Source organism: Eptesicus fuscus, chromosome 6, assembly GCF_027574615.1.
Source record: "Eptesicus fuscus isolate TK198812 chromosome 6, DD_ASM_mEF_20220401, whole genome shotgun sequence".
NCBI lineage: Eukaryota > Metazoa > Chordata > Mammalia > Chiroptera > Vespertilionidae > Eptesicus > Eptesicus fuscus.
Window position 1 is genome coordinate 72,458,961 of NC_072478.1, and position 21,638 is coordinate 72,480,598.

General features: G+C 47.0%; 1 protein-coding gene and 1 non-coding gene across 4 annotated transcripts in view; both read left to right on the forward strand.

Moving 5' to 3' along the window:
- CDC42SE2 (CDC42 small effector 2) overlaps nucleotides 1-7,865 on the forward strand; it is a 75,750-nt gene extending 67,885 nt beyond the window's left edge. Inside the window, exons 4-6 of one of the 3 annotated variants that reach the window (XM_054717800.1) lie at nucleotides 254-355; nucleotides 4,216-4,326; nucleotides 5,363-5,380. In XM_054717800.1, coding sequence (XP_054573775.1) covers nucleotides 254-355; nucleotides 4,216-4,314 — 201 coding nt within the window. In that variant the 3' untranslated portion in view covers nucleotides 4,315-4,326; nucleotides 5,363-5,380. Of the gene's footprint in view, nucleotides 1-253; nucleotides 356-4,215; nucleotides 4,497-5,362; nucleotides 5,381-5,447 lie in introns of those variants that run through there. The other 2 variants (XM_054717799.1, XM_054717798.1) reach the window with 2 other exon arrangements.
- Nucleotides 7,866-18,582: 10,717 nt separating this feature from the next.
- On the forward strand, nucleotides 18,583-18,685 carry LOC114233502 (U6 spliceosomal RNA). The gene has a single exon (XR_003619647.2). It is a non-coding gene; the product is annotated as a U6 spliceosomal RNA (small nuclear RNA).
- The last annotated feature ends 2,953 nt before the right edge of the window (nucleotides 18,686-21,638 follow it).

Here is a 21,638-nt window from a genome sequence, read left to right on the forward strand (position 1 = left end):
AGAGAGAGAGGGGAAGGGACAGGGAGGGAGAGAGAGAACCATTGATCAGTTGCTTCCCTTATGCACCTCGACCAGGAATTGAACCCACAACCTTTCCTGTATGGGATGATGCTCCAACCAACTGAGCCACACCAGCCAGGGCTCCTGGGCAAATTTATTGTATTATTAAACAGAGCCATTCATCCATAGTATGTATATCCATCAGAATAAGTGTTTTGGTAATAAGATCATTTTCTTTGTTCTCATATTTTAGAAAAGGCGTCGTCGGATTGACCGAAGTATGATTGGAGAACCAACAAACTTTGTACACACAGCTCACGTAGGATCAGGAGACCTGTTCAGTGGAATGAATTCAGTAAGTACGTTGGTGGAACATGCAGATGAGGCCTTGAGACACAGGTGTATGTTTTCCATGTTACACTAGATGCCGTTGTAGACATCGAATATGAACACATAATGTCAGCATAGAAGAGAATAAAGTGACCAATCAAAAATTAATCTCACCTAATTTGCCACATACTTCATTCTGTTTCCAGTACTAAATTCTTCATAACTGAATATGAACTTTAAAGGATTTGGCAACAAGCTAGGAAGAATCAGAAGTAAAAATAAAAGATCTTTTGGCTGTCTTTTCTAGAGATTTCAGTGAATTTCAGAATAGAATTTCAATTTAATCAGCTGAACTCTCTTATTCCTTAATTTTATCTGCGAGAAAAACAGTGCAGGATAATAGATGCGCCACCAAATGAGGGAGTTTTTAAATCAGGGCTCTGCCTCACTTTTGCCCTGAGACAAGCCACTATCGAGGGTCAACAGATGTCTAAATGATCTTTAAAGCATTTAGACCCGGAAAGTCAGTAGGCTTTTATAAACACAGAATTATGTGTATACACTCACTCCCTGGACAGTGTTAACAAAAGGCTTAACGAGAGAACAGAGTTTTAAAATTGGTAGGTGAGTGTCCTGGATACAGCACACAAGCCTGGCGGGTCAGTTACTAGGTAAGCAAAGGGATGATGTGTGTCTTCTGTGAAAGGAAGCAGCTTGTCTGGTGCAGGCGGGTAGGAAAGGGCTCTGTCACTCAGCTGCCGCCCACGTGTCATCAGCGGCTTTGTTTCTCAGGTCATCGTGTGTGAAGACACTAAAGGGGAACCTCTGACTTGTTAATAGAACGCATGGTTTGAAACGTATTATATGTGATGAATTTTAATTTCTTATCTACAAACGTCTTCACCACTTCAGGTTTTTACACTCTACATAAGACACATTAAATGTTTAGTTTGTGGTATTTACTTTTGAATCTTGTTTATGCACAGTTCAGCACTTCCTTCAGGACTCCCATCTGCATTTGGTCTCCGCGAAGAGCTTGTCCCTATCGCCCTTTCGCTTGCCCTGTCGCGGGCAGAGCTGGGGACTGTCCGTGCGGAGCTTCCCGGTCCGCCTCTTCAGCTGAGGCGCAGGGTCAGCGGCCTCAGGGAGGCTCTGCCCCGCAGTCTCCGGGCAGCCTTCTCTGCTTACTGAAGTGGGTTTTTCATGAAGTATTTTAGCTCTTTAGAACTAGATAAGCCTCTTGTAGCCATTGCTCATACTAGCTTGCTGCTGTCTTTAAAGCCATAGGCCGCCCCCCAGCACTCCCCCCCAGCTCCGTTCTCACTGCAGGCCGAGTATTGTGAAATCCGTTTCCTGAACTATCAGCGACAGTTCTAACTTGTAGAAGCCTGAGTCCATGAGAAAGTTCCGTTCTCCTGGGCAATAATAGTGCAGATAAGGCAAAACTATAGACATGCTGTTTATCCAAGGAAGTGTTTCCTTTCAGGTTTGTCCATCCCAAAACCTGAGCAGCTGGAATTAGGGCCTAGGCTTGGTGTGTGTGGAGCAGTCACACTGGATTATTGGATGGTCAGTGACTTGTAGTTTTTTCTCCTAAACACACTGTTCATCCCAAGACTGCCTTTCATACTAACTTCTTGATAGAAAAGGGTTCTGTGACTTTCTATAATGTAGCTCTATTGTGTTAAGATACTATATGTCCACATCACCTTAATATCCAGTTCACATTCTTTAGTTTGAAATTGAAGAATGCATTTTTGGAGGAAAAGGAATCTACCTGGAATCATCCTATATAATAAAAGGCTAATATGCAAATCAACCAAGCAGCAGAACGACTGGTTGCTATGGCACGCACTGACCACCAGGGGGTAGACACTCAACGCAGGAGCTGCCCCTGGTGGTCAGTGCGTTCCCACAGGGGAAATGCCGCTCAGCCGGAAGCCCTGAGCTGGGCTCACTGCTGGCAAGTGCAGAGGTGGTGGCAGGAGCCTCTCCGGTGGGGAGCGGGCCTAAGCCATCAGTCGGACATCCACCGAGGGCTCCCAGACTGCGAGAGGGCACAGGCCGGGCTGAGGACCCCGCCCCCGAGTGCACGAATTTCGTGCACCGGGCTTCTAATGTACAAATAAAAAGCGCACTTGTAGCAGGTGTGCTGGCGCTTCACTGTCGGTCATCACCACCTCGTTGCTCCATTTGCTAGCAGTCTGGCTGGACTCTCTGATTCTTTGCTTCCAAACTGCTTCTAGTTGATGTAAAATTGGAATGATAATGACACACTAAGAGTACTTCACAATGTGCAAATAACTCTGCTTTTTTTCAGCAAAGAAAGAAAATATCCCAATATTTATATATCCCAGTCTATCAGAAAGTAGCCCAATAAAGTACTAGTAGTTAGGAGAGATTATCATGTTAACCGTTTTACCGGTAAGAAGCCTGATATTCTGAGAAGATACAGTACACCAGAGTTCCAATAGGAATAAATAAATCTGGACTGTGTCCAAATCTTTGGATTCTTAGACTTTTTAGTTTATCAGACTATTTTAAGACTGTATCAGGTATGTAAATTTTACCACATGGACTTTTACAATTATCTTGAGTTGGTCCTATTTCTGTTTTCTTTTTGTTTCAGATTCTAGTATAAGTAATTGAGATAATCATATATGTGAGATGCATGTAAATTAAGTTATTTAAGGTGGAGGAAATGAAAGCTGATTTGTATACTTTTAAAATATATATATATTTTTATTGATTTCAGAGAGAAATATCAGTGATGAGGGAGAATCATTGGTAGGCTGCCTTCTGCACACCCCCCTACTGGGGATTGAGCCTACAACCTGGGCATGTGCCCTGACCAGGAATGGAACCGTGACTTCCTAGTTTGAGTCATAGGTCAACCCTCAACCACTGAGCCACACTGGCTGGGCTAATTTGTATACTTAAAAAATTTTTTTTTTTTAGAGAAAGGGAGAGGGAAAGAGGGAAGCATCAATTGTTTGCCTCCCATATGCACCCCAACTGGGGATTGAACCCAAAACATGGATTTGTGCCCATCCAACTGAGCCACACTGGCCAAGGCTGATTTGTATCCTTTTGACTTATTTTGGAATGTTACCAAGTGCCTCATGAATTACAAAAATGATTTTTTGTATTAGCGAAGTATAGAAGGTAGGGGGAGAGGGAGTTGTAACAAAAAAATGTTTCAGTTACTAGCCTCACTATCTGCCCTCGTAATCAGAAAAATGTTAAGTCTTGCCGAAACCGGTTTGGCTCAGTGGATAGAGCATCGGCCTGCGGACTCAAGGGTCCCAGGTTCGATTCCGGTCAAGGGCATGTACCTTGGTTGCGGGCACATTCCCAGTGGGGGGTGTGCAAGAGGCGGCTGATCGATGTTTCTCTCTCATCGATGTTTCTGGCTCTCTATCCCTCTCTCTTCCTCTCTGTAAAAAATCAATGAAATATATTTTTTTAAAAAAGTTAAGTCTTTAAAAATTCTTTATTTTATTCTAAAACTAGAGTCCCAGTGGGGTCCCTTGGCCTGGCTGGCGATCAGGGCCGACTTGCCCAGTCTTGATCGGGGCAGCCAGGCGGGGAGTGGGGAATCGAGGGAGGTTGGCTGTGGGAGTATATTGACCAACAGGGGGCAGCTCCTGCATTGAGCATCTGCCCTCTGGTGGTCATTGCACGTCATAGCTACCTGCTGGTTGTCCATTCGTGAGGGTCGCTTAGGCTTTTATATATAGAGATTTTATGTCTTTAAAAACCTGTTATAGCTTTTTTAATATAAAAAAGTACCCTTCTAAAAAAAGTAACCAAAATGTTGAGACAAGAATCACTTAGTTGCACTTCCTTAGTTCCTGACTTGTATCCTCTTTTGTCTTGTTGTAGGTTAGCTCCATTCAGAACCAAATGCAGTCCAAGGGAGGCTACGGGGGTGGCATGTCTGCCGGGGTGCAGATGCAGCTCGTGGACACGAAGGCAGGATAGCCCGCCCTTCCCGTGAGTACTCCAGGCTCAGACATGGCCGACCCCAGCTGGCGAATAGACAGCCTTCATTAGGTCGGGGTTAAAAGTTGCATACAGTTGACCCTTGAACAACATGGGTTTGAACTGTGCGGTTCCACTTGTACATGGGTGTGTTTTTTTCCCCAATAAATACTGTAAATGTATTTTCTCTAGCTAACTTTGTTGTAAGAATACACTATATAATAATACATATACAAACTATGTGTCAGTCACCGTATTGGTAAGGCTTCTGGTCAATTATAATTGTAGGCTATAACAGTAGGCTATTATTAGTATTTAAGTTTTGGGAGAAGTCAAAGTTATACACAGATTTTCACCGGTGCTGGGGGATGAGTCGGGGAACTGCCCCAATCCCTACGTTCTTCAAGGGTTAGCTGTATTTTGTTTTCCCTCTTTTTTAAAAAATTGTGAACAAAAGGCAAAAATATTTTACTTGCCTAAATGTTAACACATTGTGGATGGATCATGAGAATTCTAATTCTCTCTTCATATTACATAGTGTTTTACAAAGTATCATACTTTAAAAAGATATTAGCTTGTAAAAAAATGGAATAAATAACTTCATAATGCAATGGATATTTAATTTTAAAGTGTGCCTTTAACATTTATGTAAAACGTTTTGTACCTGTTCAATAGAAACTTACCTGGCCACTGGGTAAAGCTAGCAATAAAACTACTGGTCCGCAATGTGTTAAGTGATGGTAATAGGACTGCTGCAGTTTGAATATTAATTTTAGGTTCCTCTTTTCCTTGTGAAGAACTTGAAGTACATTAAGACATCTGGTTGGGGAGGCTTGAAGAGTCTGGTGGCAAGACGAAACTCAGGTGTCCTTTAAACAAGAGTGAAGTTATTATTTTGAGCATTGATACTGCACAGAATTCCATGTGAAGTAATTTTATATTTAAAATTTATCAACTGTGCTGTTGATAAATCTTTCATTATCAACTTTTTAAAAGGATGCATCCCAAAAGTGTAAAAATAACGTGGATGTTTCTTTTGGTTTTGTAGGTCATTGTGAATTTCTTTGTTTTCTCCTCCTACTATTCTTTAATTTTTGTGTGTGATTGCTTTTCTTTTCAATGACAAAATGAAGTGCGATGGCGTCTTGTCCATCCTGTTGTGACCCTCCAGTGAGACGTACTGTTCCGCCGAAGAAGCTCCTGTCGGATGAATCCTGCGTTTCCTTCAGCCGGCCGCATGCCTTTGACGCCTGGACAGAGTTTCTTAGATTGTGGCTTAAATTTTATTTTTTATCAACATGGATCTGACCGTAGCATGATCTTTTCTGTGAATGCTAGCACTGTTTTGCATTTTTTCCCAGTTTAACATTTCTTTTTCCGCCTGCCTTATGATTTTATTAGTAAGTAAGGACCTGCTATTTGTTAACTTGTCACCATTTATGTATATTTTGGAAGGTATGAGACCCTCAAGCACAATGATCATTGTTAGTCACTTGAAACTTCAGCAGAATGGATGTCTGCGTGCTCGAAGCTGCTGCGTGTGGGAGCCCCCGGGCTGGCGATACTGCTGCTATGAGAGAGGTTAGCTGTGGTGCCAAGTCACCCCGTGTCACACAGATGGTAACTCGTAGCTTATTAGAAATACGACTTTTGGTCTGTTCAGTGAGCATTCTAGCACAAGGCAGGTTTGCGTTTGTCAGGCCTTCATTCTGCTGTGAATGTTCACATTCATTGGGAGCGAGGACCTGGCGGGAGCAGGATGGCTGCGCGTCCCGTGTTGTGGTGACGCCTCCATCCGGCTCTGGGCAGCAGCCGCTCACTTCCCTCCGCTCACTCCGCTGGTCCTTGTTTTAATGTCATGTCGTCCAGTAGAGTGTGTTGAACTCCTGGCCTCTCCTGGAAGTTGCCACTGAAAACAACCTGTCTGGTGACTTGATGGAATTGGTGAGAAAACCTTCGCTTTGGTTGCGGAATATGTTTATTCTTCCACAAACTGTATTTCAGATGAATCTGTAAATGCTTCTTCTTCCCCACTAGGGCATAGCAGTTAGCCAGTTGGTGGTTTGTGTCTGTTAACATGTAAATCCTGTGTCTGGTTCAGCTCTAACTACATGTGGTCAGATTAACATTTCTTGCAGCAAATGGGGGTTCATTGAAAACTTAGCCCTAAGGAATTAGGTAATTGAAAGTGATTATCTTCTGTCTTTTTTTTTATCTTATTTCCTTCCCCTTAGTCCCAACTCCTTGTGAAATGTAACTGAATAAATATTAGGTTTATGAAGCAAAACATGAAAGCATCCCCCCCCCCCCCCACTTTCCCACCACAGGGGGCGCCAGATACTCAGTCCTTGTGCTCCTGTGGCTTTCCGCCTTCACAGTGCCAGTCTCCAGCAGAGAGGATCTGTCAAGGAAAAACATTTATGCTTAGTAACAAAAATACGTATTTTGCAGTTTAATAACTTCTAAACTATACTTCATCTGGTCTCACTAATTCACAGTGGATACTGCATTCTGCAAAATGCCAGAGCCTCTGTGTCCTGCCAGCGACACGGCTGTGTGCCGCTTTTTAAGACCGACTGGATTTTCCTGACATTGCCCCACTGGTGCCATTTAGTCTACTTCTACCTGGACTTTAGAAAATTTTAGTACAATTTTTATACTTGTCATAGAATGCCTGGAACAACAGTACAGGGAGCCATGGTCCCTCTGCCCTAACTCATGATTTGCTTTGCTTTTCCAATTGCTATTTTTTTCTGCTTCTCCAAGGACCAAAATACTCCATGTGCCCTGGAGCGTGTCTGCATGGTGGGCCGCAGGCTGCACTGTGCAGGCCACGGGCATCACAGTGGCCACACTGTGTGCAAGGGCACATGCTAAGGAAGGTGCCAGTGAATCGAGGAGAAAATTACCAAAAATTCTAAGCGAGGAGCCTTGAACACATCTTTTAGGAAGGCCTGAAGATACTTGAGAGTGTGGAGGGAGCAGCGTCCCCACATTCATAGGTGGGGTTGTAAATTTTGGAGGTCATTTCATCCCCATAGCAACGTATCTCATTTTGAAATTGAAGCTAATTAAATAGGATAGACTGTTAGTACTTTGTTGAAATACATGCTAATAACTGTTAAGCAAGGGAAAATGAATGAAGGTTTAATGACATGGATTCTGTTATCAGTGACCTGCATTCTGTAAATCAGGTGCTTTCTCGTGATGTAGGCATGAAACGGTGCCAATAAGCTTAGAGTGGAGTGTTAGCTCTGGTGGTCAGATTCAGCATTTCCAATGCAGCAGCATCCCTGGCCTTTAGAAATACTGAGCGTATACTAGCTTTTATTTTGTTGTTAAATTATAGCAGTTTCATTATAGAGAACAAGTTTGCCTTGATTTTGTTTAAAATGACTTCTGCTCAGCACCCAAAAGATAAAATTGACATATTTTTATAATATAAGCACACTTTTTCTTGTACATTGTGTTCATTCTTGAATAAAGTGAGTTCAGTGTTGGCTTGTAGATATTAAAAAGAAAGTATTGATTCAATAAATGTTTTCTTTCAATCCTGGTTGGATTTTCCTTTCAGTTTAGTTTTTTTCTTTCAAGGAATTATTTATCAGAATTCACTTAGAGCAGCGGTCGCCAACCGGTGGTCCGTGAGGTCTGAAAGGTTGGCGACTGCTGACTTAGAGCACCTTCGTAGCATTCTTATATTTTCAGTTAAGACTATTCTCATGCAGGAATAATTTATCATTCTCTTTAACTTCACCTTATAATTTAACAAACACCTAGTCAAAATGAGCGTAAACGTTTGGAAATAGGACTTAGGACTTGTTATTGAAATATCCCTTTTCTCCAAATTTCCATTGCCTGGGAACATCACAATGGCTTTTAACAAAGGAGGCAAGCCCTGGCTGGTTTGGCTCAGTGGATAGAGCATTGGTCTGCGGACTGAAGGGTCCCAGGTTCAATTCCAGTCAAGGGCACATGCCCCGGGTTGTGGGCTCAATCCCCAGTAGGGGCTGTGCCAGGAGGCAGCCGATCAATGATTTTCTCTCATCGATGTTTCTGTCTGTCTCCCTCTCCTTTCCTCTCTCAAAAAAAAAAAAAAAATTACAAAAAGGAGTCAGATGCCTATTCAGTTTGCCATGCTGAAGCATTGTGTCCTCAGTTACGCAGGATTTAAATAAGAGTTTTCTTTCTTAGCCGGACTCTCAGCTGCCATTATGAGCAGTTTGCCCCCAGGGAGCGTTGGGCAGCGTCTGGAATGTTTTTGGTCGTCACAACTTGAGGAAGGGGTGCTGCCGCCTGGTGGGGGCAGAAACCAGGGAGGCTGCTCAGTGCCCATGGCGCACAGGCCAACCCCCACAACAAGGGTCTGTCCAGCCCTGGGTGCCAGGGCAGCCACAGCCAAGAAACCCCGGATCTAGAGCGGAGGTCTGTGCGCGCCACGTACATCTGGTTAGTTGGTCAGACACTGAGACCAGCTCAGTAGGTCTATGTTATGAGAATTGCCACACAATGTTCTAAAATATAAAAATGGATGAGAAAAATATTAGAAAAGAGTATTTCAAAAACCTTTGATAATTGTAGTTCTCATTTTGTGGCCAAAGACTCCAAGGAAATTGGGTTAAGATGATGCTCTTTTAAGATAGATCACTGACAGTCCAGTAAGTCACCCGTTGAGGAGGAAAGGAAGGACCGGAGAAGCCCGTGTCTGTACATCACTCTCCTGGGCACTTTGTCAAGGACGCACAAAACGTGGGAGGAAGGGAGCATCAGACACGCACAAAAAATAGGACCAATCTATAAAAAGTGTCAGAGACAGCACCTGGAATTGGCCAAAATTTGTGAAAATGCAAAAACCTACAAAATTTACATAGACAGGAAAGAAATTCTATCCTCTTGTTACTACAGGCTTTCAGCAGACTGCAAAGAAAAGGGCTGAAGTTTTACCTTCAGTTTATCGTCTCCATCCAGAATGATTCACCAAGAGAACTCAGACCAGTGGTCGGCAGACCGCGGCTCGCGAGCCACACGCGGCTCTTTGGCCCCTTGAGTGTTCTAGCGCCACTTCTTCAAAATAGACTCGCCCAGTTCCAAAACCGACTTCTGCGCATGGGCCACCAAGTTTCAATCGCACTGTACGTGCGTGCCCGCACGTGGTATTCTGTGGAAGACCCACACTCAAGGGGCCAAAGAGCCGCATGTGGCTCGCGAGCCGCGGTTTGCCGACCACTGGCTTAGACCATTGAATGGCTCAGGTTAATCTTACTCTGTTTTAGCACCTTAACATTTACCTTTTATGGTGTCCCCAGACTCCAGTTTTGTGTTTTCAGTCCTTTCGACCAGACACATGCGGCCTCGGGGCTCCTTCTGATCTCTCCCCGTTTCCTTTTAATCTCCTCATCTTAAAGGGTTTCTATCTGGCCCGCCTCTGACGCCTAGAAGAAAAAAACCAGGTGCACAGAAAAAAGTTACTTCCTGAATAAGAAGATCCAGATGTTTGGCCTGGGAGCTCCCAGCAGGTGCTGAGGGTGGGGACATGGGTACTGAAAGGAGGATAATTTCCCTCATTGGAAGGTGAGGACAGGACAGTCAAGAGAACGCCTGATTCTAAGCCCCCGTTTCCCCTCGTAAATCCGAGCTCCTGAGTCCGCCAGAGCGTTCGCCGTTTGCAGATCTCATGTGTCCAGTGGCCTTGGACAGGTGAATGCACGGACAGGCGGCCTTGGGGCCCCGAAGGGATTCCCAGGCACAGGGTTTTATTAAAATACATTTTATTGGTTTTTTACAGAGAGGAAGGGAGAGAGATAGAGAGTTAAAAACATCGATGAGAGAGAAACATCGATCAGCTGCCTCCTGCACACCTCCTACTGGGGATGTGCCTGCAACCAAGGTACATGCCCTTGACCGGAATCGAACCTGGGACCCTTCAGTCCGCAGGCCGACGCTCTATCCCAGGGGTCCTCAAACTTTTTAAACGGGGTGAGTTCACTGTCCCTCAGACCGTTGGAGGGCCGGACTATAGTTTAAAAAAAAGCTATGAACAAATTCCTATGCACACTGCACATATCTTATTTTGAAGTAAAAAAACAAAACGGCAAAAACACCCGCATGTGGCCCGCAGGCCGTAGTTTGAGGACGCCTGCTCTATCCACTGAGCCAGACAGGTCGGCATCACAAGGTTTTATTTTTGCTCCTCGAAGGGAATAGCAAATGAGGTACTCCTTTAAAATCTTCACCCTTAATGTTCTTCGTTCCATCCATCTAAACCTGTGGTCGGCAAACCGCAGCTCGTGAGCCACATGTGGCTCTTTGGCCCCTTGAGTGTGGCTCTTCCACAAAATACCACGGCCTGGGCGAGTCTATTTTGAAGAAGCGGCGTTAGAACACTCAAGGGGCCAAAGAGCCGCATGTGGCTCGCGAGCCGCGGTTTGCCGACCACTGGTCTAAACAGTTGAGCCTTTGCACATCGTGCCTTTCAAATGCTTGGATGAGTCCTTCACCTCAGCCCCTCGTCTGTGCCCGAGCTCCCCAGGGCCCGTCTGCCGGGGCGCGTGGAGCGCTTTACCCGCTGGTGCAGCCGGCTCGGCAGTGTCTCTGTCCACGGAGCCAGACCGGCGAGGGCCAAATAACATTTTAAACAGTATTAGGTGACATCATCCAGACAGCTGACTAGGCCCTTGTTTCCCCCACAGAAACACCAATAAACAACAATATGTGGACCAATAAAGCTTTGTCAGAAATCTAGAAACTAGTTAAGAAGCTGCAAGAACCAAGCAATGCATAAACAAGAAAAAGCCACCGTGAGGTGGCTGGTGGAGTGGTTTGCCTGGCCTGGTCAGGGGTGGGGATGCTGGCTGCTCCGGACGCCAGGCCCGGGGCTGCTGGGAACACGCGGGTGCAGCCGCATGTTAGAGTTGCAGGTGGTCTGCAGGCCCGTGGTGCCGGGTGGGAGAGTACACAGGCAGAGGAATACAACAGACGCAAGGCTTCTGCGCACAAGCAGGAATGAGACGCTTGCGTAAATAGAGGCTTTAGAAGCAGCTGGGTTTATGGGAAGTGGGTGGAAGCGCACATGCAGTCCCAGGGGCCATGCACACCCAGAAAGGCTGAGAGGACCATGCGCCTTTAAGCTGGACTCATTAGTGAAGGTCTCCCCTTGCGGCGTGAGGCCACTCAGTAAAGACCGAGAGGGGACTTGTTTCAAATACCTAAATCTCAACCAAAAACTGTCTCCAATGTGCTCAGTGAGTAAATGAGAAACGGACAGACTAAACAACATCAACAAAAAGATTTTCAAAAAATGAGAATATCAACAGGGATAGAAATTATAAAACAAAATACTGGAAGTCCTAGCTAGAGCAGTTAGTCAAGAAAAAGAAAAGGCATCCAAAATGAAAAAAGTAAAATTATCTCTGTTCACAGACAACGTATCTGATATGTGAAAGCCTTAAAGACTTAACTCACCCACACACAGAGCTAACAAATGAATTCAGCAAAGTTGCAAGGTACAAAATCAACACATAAAAATCAGGTGTTTCTATCCACTAACAATCTGAAAAAAAAGTTAAAAATTTCCACTTACAATTGCATCTAAATACAATACTTAGGAATAAATTTAAGGAGGCAAAAGACTAGTCCAACTGAAAACTACAAAATATCAGTGAAAGAAATTAAAGAAGATACAAATAAATGGAAAGACATTGTGTATTCTTTCACATCCCAAGACCTAATGTTAAGGTGTCAGGACAGTCCAAGGTGATCCACAGATTTAATTCAATCTCTATCCAAATCCCAATGGCGTTTTCCCCCATTCATTTAGAACAGTGGTTCTCAACCTTCCTAATGCCGTGACCCTTTAATACAGTTCCTCATGTTGTGGTGACCCCCAACCATAAAATTATTTTTGTTGCTACTTCATAACTGTAATTTTGCTACTGTTAATGAATCGTAATGTAAATATCTGTGTTTTCCGATGGTCTTAGGCGACCCTGGTTGGGGGTCACCACAACATGAGGAACTGTATGGACAGGAAGAGGCTCTTGCCAGGAGCAACCATGGTCTTAGGCGTATTGAGACCATAGCAGATACGTTGAGAACCACTGCTGTAGAGCCTAAGACCATCGGAAAACACAGATATTTACATTACGATTCATAACAGTAGCAAAATTACAGTTACGAAGTAGCAACGAAAATAATTTTATGCCAGGTGAGGCCACACGCCCCTGGGTCCGGGTGTAGCTGGATCCCGGGTCCGGGTGTAGCTGGATCCCGGGTCCGGGTGTAGCTGGATCCCGGGTCCGGGTGAGGCCATGCGCCCCTGGGTCCGGATGAGGCTGGGTCCCGGGTCCGGGTGAGGCCGCATGCCCCTGGGTCCAGGTGAGGCCGTGCGCCCCTGGATCCAGGTGAGGCTGGGTCCCGAGTCCGGGTGAGGCCATGTGCCCCTAAGTCCGGGTGAAGCCGCGCCCCTGGATCCAGGTGAGACCAAACCAGAGGGAGTCGGACCTGCATTACCACCATTTGTCCACCACCCAGAGCTGAAAAGTCAGTGCCGACATGTACACATAAGGAACTGGTGGACATTGAAATTGGGTCTCAAAAGAACTGTTGGTCCAGAAAGAAACTCACTACAGACTGATTCATTTGCCTGTCAGCATAACTATTATTGCTCGTCTCACATTCGGTTCTTATAAGTATATTTCTAGTGACACATGATCTCACTCATCTAGGGGAAATGATGAACAACATAGACTGATGAACAAGAACAGACCCAGAAACAAGGAGGCATCGATCGGACTGTCGGACCTCAGAGGGAGGGTAGGAGAGGGTGGGGGTCGGGGGGAGAGATCAACCAAAGGACTTGTGTGCATGCATACGAGCCTAACCAATGGTTAAGGACAACAGGGGGGTGGGGTGGGGGATGGGAATGGGGGGATGAGGACAAATATGTGACACCTTAATAAAGAAATTTAAAAAAAATAATAATTTTATGGTTGGGCGTCACCACAACATGAACTGTATTAAAGGGTCGCGGCATTAGAAAGGTTGAGAACCACTGATAGAGAATATCAAGGAACCCTGAAGAGCCAAAATAATCTTGAAAGACAAAGTTGGAGATACTGTACTTGATTTCAAAACTTATAAATCTACAGTAATTAAACAGTGTGATACTGGCATAAAAACGGGAATATAGACCAATGGAATAGAATGGAGCATCCAGACAAACTCTGTGGTGAAGGTCACTTAATGGGGTGAGGCCAGTCTTTTCAACAAACAGCGCTGGGACATGAGCCGTCCACATGAGAAGAATAAGACAGGCCGCGTCGTGGCCTGTGAGGTGCTGTAACAGGGTCACAGGCTGGGTAGCTTAGAAACAGCAGAGACTCCTCTCAGGTCTGGAGCCTGGGAAGTCCAAGAACAAGGTGCCACACGGCTGCTCCTGGAAGAGCCTCTTCCTGCCCATCAGCTGCCCTCGTGGAGGAGGCAAGGCGTCTCTGAAGCCTCTTGTCAGAGCAGCAATTCCCTGCATGAGGGCTCTGTCCTCACCACCTAAGCACTTCCCAAAGGCCCACCTACTAAAACCATCACTTAGGGCTGATTTCCATGGACCAGTTTGGGGCGGGGGGGACACAAACATTGAGACCATAGCAGACCTTTCTCTCACAACGGACACAAACATGAACATGAACCAGATGAAACATAAGACCCAACAGTATAAAACACTTAGAAGAAAACACTGGGGAAAAGCTTCATGCCGACGGATTTGGCAATGATTTTCTAGACGTGTCATCAAAAGCACTAGCAACAGAAGTAGAAACAGAGAATGGACTACATCAGAATGAAAAACTACATCACAGAACAGTCTGTACAGGCAGCCTGGAGAACGGGAGAATATATTTGTAAATTATATAGCTGATAAGGGGTTTTGTCCAGTATACAGAGTTCCTACAGCCCAGCTGGTGTGGCCCAGCGGATTGAGGGTCGTCTCATGCACCAGGAGGTGGCTGGGTCATTCCCATTTAGGGCACATGCCGGGTTGTGGGCTCGATTCCCAGTAGGGGACATGCAGGAGGCAGTTGATTGCTATTTCTCCCTCATCGATGTTTCTATCTCTCCCTCCTTTTCTCTCAAATCAATAAAAACATTTTTTTAAATGAGAGAAAAAAAAAATTCTACAACCCAACAACCAAAAAACCCAATTAAAAAATGGGCAAAGGACTGGAATAGACATTTCAACAAAGAAGACATACATATGGCCAATAAGTACATGAAAATATGCTCAACATCACTAACAATGAGGGAAATGCAAATCAAAACCATAATGAAATATCACCTCACATCCATTAAGATGGCTACTATCAGAAAACCCAAACAGAAAAAACAAGTGTTGGTGAGGACATGGAGAAATTGGAACTCTGCACTACTGGTGGGAATTTTAAAATGGTGTAACAATATGGAGGTTCCTCAAGAATTAAAAATGGAGGCGAGGGACGGGAAGAGATTAACCAAAGAACTCATATGCATAGATGCATAACCGAGACATACAGTAGTATGGTGAAGGCCTGGGGTGGGGCAGGGGTTGGGAGGAGGGGAAGAAGGGGGGTGGGGAATTGGGGGACATCTGTAATACTGTCAATAATAAAATAAATTTTTTTAAAGCAAACAAAAATTAAAACTAGTACTACCATATGACCCAGCAATCCCACTTCTGGGTATATCTCCAAAAGAATTGAGAGCAGTCTCTCAAAGACATTCCTGCACCCATGTTTACAGCAGCATTATTCACAATAGCCAAGAGGTATAAGCAACCCAAGAGTCCATCAACAACTGAGTGAAAAAATAAATGTTCTACAAAATAGAGTATTAGCCTCACAAAAGAAGGAAGTTCTGACACATGCTTCAGCACAGATGAGCCTTGAGGACAGACATCCTGCTGAGTGAGACAAGCCAGCCACAAAAGACAAATGTGCGCTCCTGCTGAGACGATGTATCTAAAGCAGTCACATTCACAGAGGCAGAAAGCCAAAGGACGGGTCAGTTCAACGCCTTCGAAGGCAACGGCAGAGTGGGAAAACAGAGAAGGAACCAGGGGAGTATGACAGTCTAACCAGGGTACACTGCCTCAGGCTGCACTTGGACCTGCAGCTGAGCAATGCCAACGCCCGCCCCGTCGCGGCCCTTGCCTCTGGAATGCCTCCCATCAAAATGGGTTTTGGGAGAAACTCGCGTGGAGACCACCTGCGCCCAACACTCTGCAGCAGAAACGATGCCTTCAGGACTGAGATCTTGTAAAAAGACATGGGAACACGCCGGCCACAAGAACCAGAGGCCCCCGAAGAGGCCAGGCCAGAAGCTCAGGTTATTCAACAACGGCCCGGCATCTCGGGCTCAGGTGCAGGGATCCGCACAGGCCGTAAAAACCATCGCGCACGCCCCTGCCAGGCACCAGTACGATGACACCTGATGCTTCACACGAGCCTCCTCACTGCCTGCGTGTGGCAGCGACTTGGGGGCAAACGCATGAGGACGGGCCCTGGGAAACCCCTGTGAGGTTTCAGATGAAGCCTGAGACATCGCACACGGTCAGACAGTCTTGACATGGCGTTCCAGGTGAAAAGCCGGCCGCACCGAGGAAGGGCAAACCCCAGGGCAGCAGCCAGTCGTCCCAGGAAGCCAGTGCCTGGCCAGTGATGGCTTCTACCGAGACTGGGCAACTTCATGATCTTTTTCACTTGGATCTTGGAGGCAGCAGCTCTTTTTCTTCCCCGCTATTGGCTCCCTCCATTGTCTGCTTGGAAGTTAGTGAAACGCAAATCAAGGCCATAACGGAATATCATCTCACATCCATCGAGGTGGCTGCTATCAGAAAACCCAAGCCGAAAAGGCAAGTAGAGCTTCTCCTGCCTCAGTCTCCCGCGCAGCTCTCAGCTACAACCACCAGCCAGAGGACAGGCAGGGCTTCCGGTCCAGCCACGGCTGCCTGTGGGCCCGTCCATCGGGGTAGAAGGAAGGGCTGCAAGGAGCAGTGAGAAAACCGGCAGCACAGGCTTCGGGTGAAAAGGACGGCAAAGACAAAATTAATTCTGAGCTCCACAGCAGGTAGGGCTTCCAGGACAGGGCCACTGACCGGCTAATTCGCTAGACTTTCCAGCTTGCCAAGGCACGTGACAGACATGGCCGGCCGGGGAAGGCAGGCAGCGCAGAGGCAGGCCTGGCTGGGGTCACACGAGGGGACGGGACACGGAGGAGGGGATGCGGACACGTTGGTAAACACCGGTCACGTCCAGGCCTGGGCTTGGCTCCTCCTCACAGCCTTGCTAGTGAAGAGCTTCGTTCCTCTCCCAGTTTCACAGACGAGGAACAGGTGGTTGGAGGGCAGATGACTTGCTCAAGGTCAGATGGCTGGTAAATGGGTATATTGTTCCGGCGTCAAACAGGAACTAACCCTGACTGAGATGCTAGGAATTCCAGGGAAGGCCTGACACGGGCTCACCTGCTGTCATGTACACGTGTGTGTGTGTGAGAGGCTATGACTCACAGTCCCACCAGAACCTGATAGATTGGGGAAGGAATAGTTGCCTTAAAAAAGGAGTGGGGGAGCCCTGGCTGGTGTTTCTCAGTGGTTAGACCACCGGCCTGCGCTCCAAAGGGTCTTGGGTTTGATTCCGATTGAGGACACATACCTGGGTTGCATGTTCAGTCCCCGGCCCCCTTGGGGTGCGTTCAGGAGACAACCAATCCACGTCTCTTCCCCCGACCCCACCCCTTCCTCCCTCTCTTCCACTCTATCTAAAACATGTCAATGGAGAGTTGGCAAAACCAGAGAACCAAGATGGTGGCATAGGTAAACGCCTGTACTCGCTGCCTCTCACAACCACATCACAATTACAACGAAAACACATAATTCAGAACCGCCTGAAAGGAAGTCCTGTAACTAGAGAAGTAAAGCAGAAGCACACCGAGACCGGCATGCGGGCGGGGGTGCCGTTGGCTGGTCTGACACCGTGTGCCTGCCGGTCTGTAATTGGAAGGGAAATCGTCTCTGTGGAAGCCCCGCTCCGTGAGGAGCAAGGGGTCCCTCCCCACACCAGCCCCCCAGCCCGGGGTTCCAGAGCTGGGAAGAGAAGTCCCTGTAACTTTGGGCCGTAAAACCAGCGGGGTCGGGGCTGAGGGACACGGAGGCTGCTGGAGACCCACAGGGCCAGCCCACGGACTCACCCTGCTTCTTCCGGGCCCCAGGACGGGCGGCTCCGGGGGCCCAGACACAGGAAGGAACGGGACTGCCTGGCATCGGGCAGGAACTCGGGGATGGCTTTCTCCCAGACTAGGGTGCCCGCAGAGGTCACTGTTTCTGTGCTGGGACCGCCCCTGGCCCAGGGCCGACTCCAGATAGATCAGCGTGGCCCACACTGTTTGCTCTGCCCTGGGGATTCCTGAGACCCCGCCCCATCCAATTTGCAGCTCCAAACAAGCTGCAGCTGGTGACAGCCAGCCCCAAACCTACCAATAAAAGGCGAAGACCCGGCTCCAGCACGAGGTTTTGCTTCACGGCTGGGCCTCATCTCCTGCACAGCGGCTCTCCCACTGCCATCGCAGCTGGTCCTCACAGCCGATTGGCCTGGAGGTCAACTCCTCCCGGGACGCCAACAGCAATCAAGGCTCAACTACAAGACTGTGCACACGGCCCACACAGGGGAGCCCCTAGAGCACCCAGCTCAGGAGACTGGGGAGGCTGAGCCACTGGGCCCCATAGGACACCAGATACACAAGGCCACCCTACCAATTCCAGGAGACACAGTAGCTCTACCCAATGCATAGAAACAAACACAGGGAAGCAGCCAAAATGCAGAGACAAGGAAATATGTCACAAATGAATGGAAGCAAGCAAACTGCTGGATACAGAGTTCAAAACCACAGTTATAAGTTTACTCAAGAATCTTCTAGAAAACTCCAAGGGACTTAGTGAGCTTTCAAGGATCTTAGTGAGAAAGTCAAAGACATGAAAAAGGACCAGTCAGAAAGTAAGCATACACTGACTGAAATAAAGAACAATTTACAGAGACTCAACAGTAGAGTAGAAGATTCTGAGAATCAAATTAATGATGTGGAACATGAGGAAGCAAAAAACACCCAATCAGAAGAGCAAAAGGAAAAGAATTCCCAAAATATGAAGGAAGTGTAAGGAGCCTCTTGGACAACTTCAAGCGTGCCAACATTGGCATTATGGGGTGCCAGAAGGGGAAGAGAGAGCAAGATACTGAAAACCTAGTTGAAGTGCTCGCTTGGGCAGCACATATACTAAAATTGGAACATACAGAGATTAGCATGGCCCCTGCGCAAGGATGACACCCAAATTCGTGAAGCGTTCCATATTTTTGGAGAAAGGAAGAAAGAAAGAAAGAAAGAAAGAGAAAAGCTGTTTGAAGAAATAATGACAGAAAACTTCCCCCACCTGGTGAAAGAAATTGACTTACAAGTCCAGGAAGTGCAGAGAACCCCAAACAAGAGGAACCCAAAGAGGCCCACACCAAGACACATAATTAAAATGCCAAGAGCAAAAGACAAAGAGAGAATCTTAAGAGAAAAGCAGTTAGTTACCTACAAGGGAATGTCCATATGACTCCCAGCTGATATCTCAACAGAAACTTTGCAGGCCAGAAGGGAGTGGCAACAAATATTCAAAGTGAGGAATAGTAAGGAGCTACAACCAAGATTACCCAACAAAGCTAGTCACGAATAAGAAAAAAACTAAAGGAGTCTCATCACCACAAGACCAATATTATATGACTAGAGGCCCAGTGCACAAATTCATGCACGGGGGTGTGTCCCTCAGCCCAGCCTGCACCCTCTCCAATCTGGGACAGCCCTCTCACAATCCAGGACTGCTGGCTCCCAACTGCCTGCCTGCCTTCCTGATTGCCCCTAACCACTTCTGCCTGCCAGCCTGATCACCCACTAACCACTCCCCTGCCAGCCTGATTGATGCTTAACTGCTCCCCTGCAGGCCTGGTCCCCCCCAACTGCTCTCCCCTGCAGGCCTGGGTCCCCCCAACTGCCCTTCCCTGCAGGCCCAGTTGCTCCCAACTTCCCTCCTCTGCTGGCCTGGTCACCCCTAACTGCCCTCCCCTGCAGGCTTGATCGCCTCCAACTGCCCTCCCTTGCAGGCCTGGTCCCTCCCAACTGCCCTCCCCTGCTGGCCATCTTGTGGCAGCCATCTTGTGTGTTGGAGTGATGGTCAATTTGCATATTACTCTTTTATTAGATAGGATATGTTGAAGGGTATTACTGAAGAAGAAGAAGAAATAAAAAAATATGAACAATAAAATGGCAACAAATACATATCTATCAACAATTGAACCTAAAAATAAAAATAAATGAACAAGAAATCTAATGAACAAAATAAACTGGTGAATAACACAGAATCAGAGGCATGGAGCATGGAAAAGACATGACCAATCTCAGAGGGAAGGAGTGGTAGGGGCAGGAAGATATTAACCAGGGATCTTACCTATGGACACAGACAGTAGGGTGGGGAAGGCCTGGGATGGGGCAGGAATTGGGTGGAGGGGGACAATGGGGGGAAAGAGGGGAACATCTGTAATACTCTCAACAATATTTTTTTTTTAAGTTGGCAAAACAAACAAAGAAACCCTAACCAGTTTGACTCAGTGGATAGAGTGTTGGCCTTCGAACTGAAAGGTCCCAGGTTCGATTTTGGTCAAGGGCACATGCCTGGGTTGTGGGCTCCATCCCCAGTGGGGGACTTGCAGGAGGCAGCCGATCCATGGTTCTCTCTCTTCATGGATGTTTCTATCTCTCTCCCTCTCCCTTCCTCTCTGAAATCAATAAAAATATATTTTAAAAAAAGAGAAAAAAAATCAATGGAAAAAATAGCCTCAGGTGAGGATTAAAAATAAAAAAAGGAGTGGGGGAGTTATAAGGGGAGGAAAGGCGGGAAGGCTTGTAGGGCAGGATGCAGATCTGGGGTTAAGAACACGGTTGGTCAGCTGCCTCCCAGAGCTGATCTCAAAGGAGACAAGCTCTGCAGACGAGAAGACAACAGGCAGAGCGGAGAGCAGGATGCTAAGCCCTCTGCCGCCGTGGCTCTCCATCACCGGGATGCAGGGCACTCCCGGCTCTGAAGCCTCAAGCCGCTCAAAGCCCAGACCCAACACTGTTCCCAGCCCAGAGGCCTGGGAGGAGGCTCTAGTCTAAACCAACAGCGTAGAATGAGAGCCAATGCAAAATGTGGTTTTAATTGGGAAATAAAAAATATTGAAAAGAAAATAAACAGTAACCCAGAATGCCTGGAACAGCCTGGCAGCAGTATTGAGGCCAGGCCGCGGCCGGCTGGCGTTGGGGTCAGAAGCCGTGTTCTGCTCCAGGCGGTGAGTCGTGCAGGGTCCCGGAGGTGCTGCCGACCCGAGCACCTGCCGCTCCAGCCCGGGGCCCGGGGCCTGCGCCTGCGTGCACCTCCTGGGAGAGAAGCTCTGTGGCCCATGTCACCTGTCACTCTGCCTCTCAAAGGAAACCATGAGCTCACACAGGACGTGGTGATGATAGAAAACTAACTCTTCCTAAGCTTGTTATCACCTTAGCAAGATGAAGCCCAGGGTTATAGTGAAACGAAGGGCGGGACAAGCTGGAGTTGAACCCGAGGCCAAGTGACCCTGGGAAGCTGAGCCTGTGCAGCCTCAGTGCTGACTCGCAGTGTGGCCGCTGGTGCCCGGCTCTTCGTGGGGAGACACAGGCCTGGAGGCTGGGTCTCACGAAGTGTGTGCACGCCCTGCATGTGCTCCGGACTCAGGGCCGGACCCTCCCAGTGCTGTGGGTGCCCCTCCCCCCTCCAGTGGCAGCTCACCACAGATATTTCGTTTCTTCATCTTTCTTGGAGTGGTTTGGGCATTAGAAAAATTGTGGTAAAAATACACAAACATAAAATTTATCATCTTATCCATTTTTTAATTAATTTTTTATTTTTTAAAATATATTTTATTGATTTTTTACAGAGAGGAAGAGAGAGGGATAGAGAGTTAGAAACATCGATGAGAGAGAAACACCGATCAGTTGCCTCTTGCACACTCCCTACTGGGGATGTGCCCGCAACCAAGGTACATGCCCTTGACCGGAATCGAACCTGGGACCCTTGAGTCCGCAGGCCGATGCTCTATCCACTGAGCCAAACCGGTTTCGGCATTATCCATTTTTTAATTAAAAAATTTTTTATTTAGCTTTCCTACTTCAGTTTATTGAGTACCCACTGTTTATTTTTTATTTCTAAAAATACATTTTTATTGATTTCAGAGAGGAAAGGAGAGGGAGAGATAGAA